The sequence below is a fragment of the Penaeus japonicus genome, unplaced genomic scaffold (genome assembly GCF_977035675.1).
Source record: "Penaeus japonicus unplaced genomic scaffold, GWHDUDI00000001_assembly GWHDUDI00000021, whole genome shotgun sequence".
NCBI lineage: Eukaryota > Metazoa > Arthropoda > Malacostraca > Decapoda > Penaeidae > Penaeus > Penaeus japonicus.
This window is the reverse complement of record NW_028234423.1, coordinates 21,676,991-21,679,490: the sequence shown is the minus strand read 5'-3', so window position 1 is coordinate 21,679,490 and position 2,500 is coordinate 21,676,991. Positions and strand designations below refer to the sequence as shown.

At 31.4% G+C, this 2,500-nt stretch overlaps 1 protein-coding gene across 1 annotated transcript in view; it reads left to right on the top strand.

The window, feature by feature from the left end:
- Cka (Connector of kinase to AP-1) overlaps nt 1-2,500 on the top strand; it is a 30,683-nt gene that overhangs the window by 7,910 nt on the left and 20,273 nt on the right. The window contains exons 3-4 of the mRNA XM_086549092.1: nt 1,809-1,967; nt 2,282-2,341. Of these exons, the coding sequence (XP_086405218.1) occupies nt 1,809-1,967; nt 2,282-2,341 (219 nt within the window). The remainder of the gene's footprint in view (nt 1-1,808; nt 1,968-2,281; nt 2,342-2,500) is intronic.

The following is a 2,500-nucleotide window of genomic DNA, read 5'->3' as shown; positions in this document are numbered from 1 at the left end:
TAAATATTTGTATATAGATATGTATATTTATATAAATGTATATTTTGATATATATAATTTTAATATATATATATTATATATATATATATATTATATATATATATATATTATATATATATATATATATATATATATATAATATATATATATATATATATATATATATATATATATATATATAATGTATATACACATTTAGATATGCAATGGCACTGGAAATAAAGGATTATATTTTTGGTCAACTGTGTGCACAGAGTATTATATTTGAATACTGAACTCTATTTGCATGATAAGTATTGTATGTAACAGTTACCATATAAGAAAGAAAGGAAAAAAAATGAAAATAAAATGACAGGACAAATAGTGTAACCTACTTGATTTTGTGATTATTTCTATGAATACTTTGTCATTTTGAAGGTTTTTCGTGGGTGCCTGGTACTGATCTTATTTCCAACAGCTGTCTCAAGGTCATCTTTGTAGAGGCATGACACATGTTTTTCGGGAAAATGCAGGTCTTTTGCAATGGAAGATGTGTTATACCTCCCTGTGAATGTTAAAGTCAGTTCGTCTTAGTGGATGGGAATAGTTGCTTTTCAGGCATGGTGGATATTATAGAGAACATATAATAGGGCATGATGTGGCAGGAAAAATAATGCCTAAATCAAGTGGCAGGAGCAAAGAGAAACACAGCATCTTAGTTGTGAAACTCAACTCCGACTTGTGTGTGGTTATGTTTCAACCTTATGGCAGGATTAGCTGTATACAAGTCATCCACACTTCTAACCTTGATAGCAATATTTGTGCAAAGAAATGGAAGATGCGATATATACTATTTGTTTTTCTTTTATTTTTTTGTAAAAAAAAAAAAAAAAAAAATGGATCTGTAAAGTTTTGAAATTCAGAGGATACTTATATGTGTGATTCTAAAATTCAGGTGATTAGATTGCAATTTTTCATAAGTTGTACCATATATTTGTTTTTCTTCAGATCTTTTGATTAATTAACTTAATTTTAAAGTCCATGAATTGTGGAATTTGATACAAGGATACAAAGAATTTTCCTTAGAGAAGTTTTGATTAGGAATATTGTAACTAGGATGAGTACTGATGACTTAAATGTAAAGTCACATCACACTTAGAAATTTAGACAGGTGTCGTGACTCCTTGCACCGTGCTCCTTGCGAAATCAGTCATCAGGTAATAGGGTGAATATAGCTGTGTCAGTGAGTAAGCATATTTGTGCTTATTAATCACTAAGGATAAAGTGATACCAGGTTCAAATTTTATTCTATCATTAGATATTTGTAGAAGTTGTGAGTAATTAGAACCTTGATGTCAAATCACATCACACTGAGAACTTTACAAGGTGTTGTGATGTGTAAATTTATTTATGTAAAACAGTATTTTTATTGCTTGATTAAATAATTTAAGACCGTTTTTACAGACATTTAATCTTGTTTATGAATAGATTAAATGTTTCATATATAGATTTCAAGTTAATCCATAAAGTGAATATAAGTTCTGGTTTAAAGAAATGTGCTGAGACTTAACTTTTCTGAGACAGGCCACATATTAAGATGTTGGGTCTTGGCTGTGCATCACAAAATGTTGTGTTTTACTATTTTTTCTCAACTTATGGTATGGTATATATGAGTCTATATAGGATATATCAACAAAGTGATGTTGATTAGCATATGGTATGATGCATTAGTTACACAATACAACTAGCTTGTATTGTTAAAAAAAGAAAGAAAAAAAAATGCTGTGCTAAAGTAAACTAAAGTTAATGAAAATGCCTTCTTCCCACAGAGCAAAATACCACAAGTTAAAGTATGGAACAGATTTAGTACAGGGCGACATGAATCCCCCAGTAGAAGAGGGAGGAGAAGAAGTACGGGTTGACACTGACGCTATCCTCTCTACCAACACTAACGTATCCTGGAAGCAGTCCAGACAACTTCTTAGACAGTAAGTGTTCGGTGTTGTGATACACGTATGGATACATTGGGTCTATGTATATAGATTTTGTGAGGGGAAATAAAATGATTTTATATTTTGTGTGTGGATTGATGATGTAGTGTGGAATTGTAATTTTTCTTCTAGTATTTATATCTATGATTATTTTATTGTTATGACTAGAAGCTCATGTATATCTGTAGTTAAGTGCATAGAGGAAACATTCATATTATTATGACATTAATCATTATGCAATCCAAGCATCTTGAAATGTTGGTGATGGAGATGGTTACTAATTATTACTAATGAGACATCTTTCTCTTAAGGTATCTACAAGAAATTGGGTACACAGACACAATCATAGACTTACGAAGCAATAGAGTAAGGTAAGATCACATATTTGTTTTGTATGAGTTTTGTTGACCTCTATATCTATTTATCTACTTGCACATGTACACGCACATTCACATGCACACGCGCTCTCCCTCTCCCTCTCCCTCTCCCTCTCCCTCTCCCTCTCCCTCTCCCTCTCCCTCTCCCTCTCC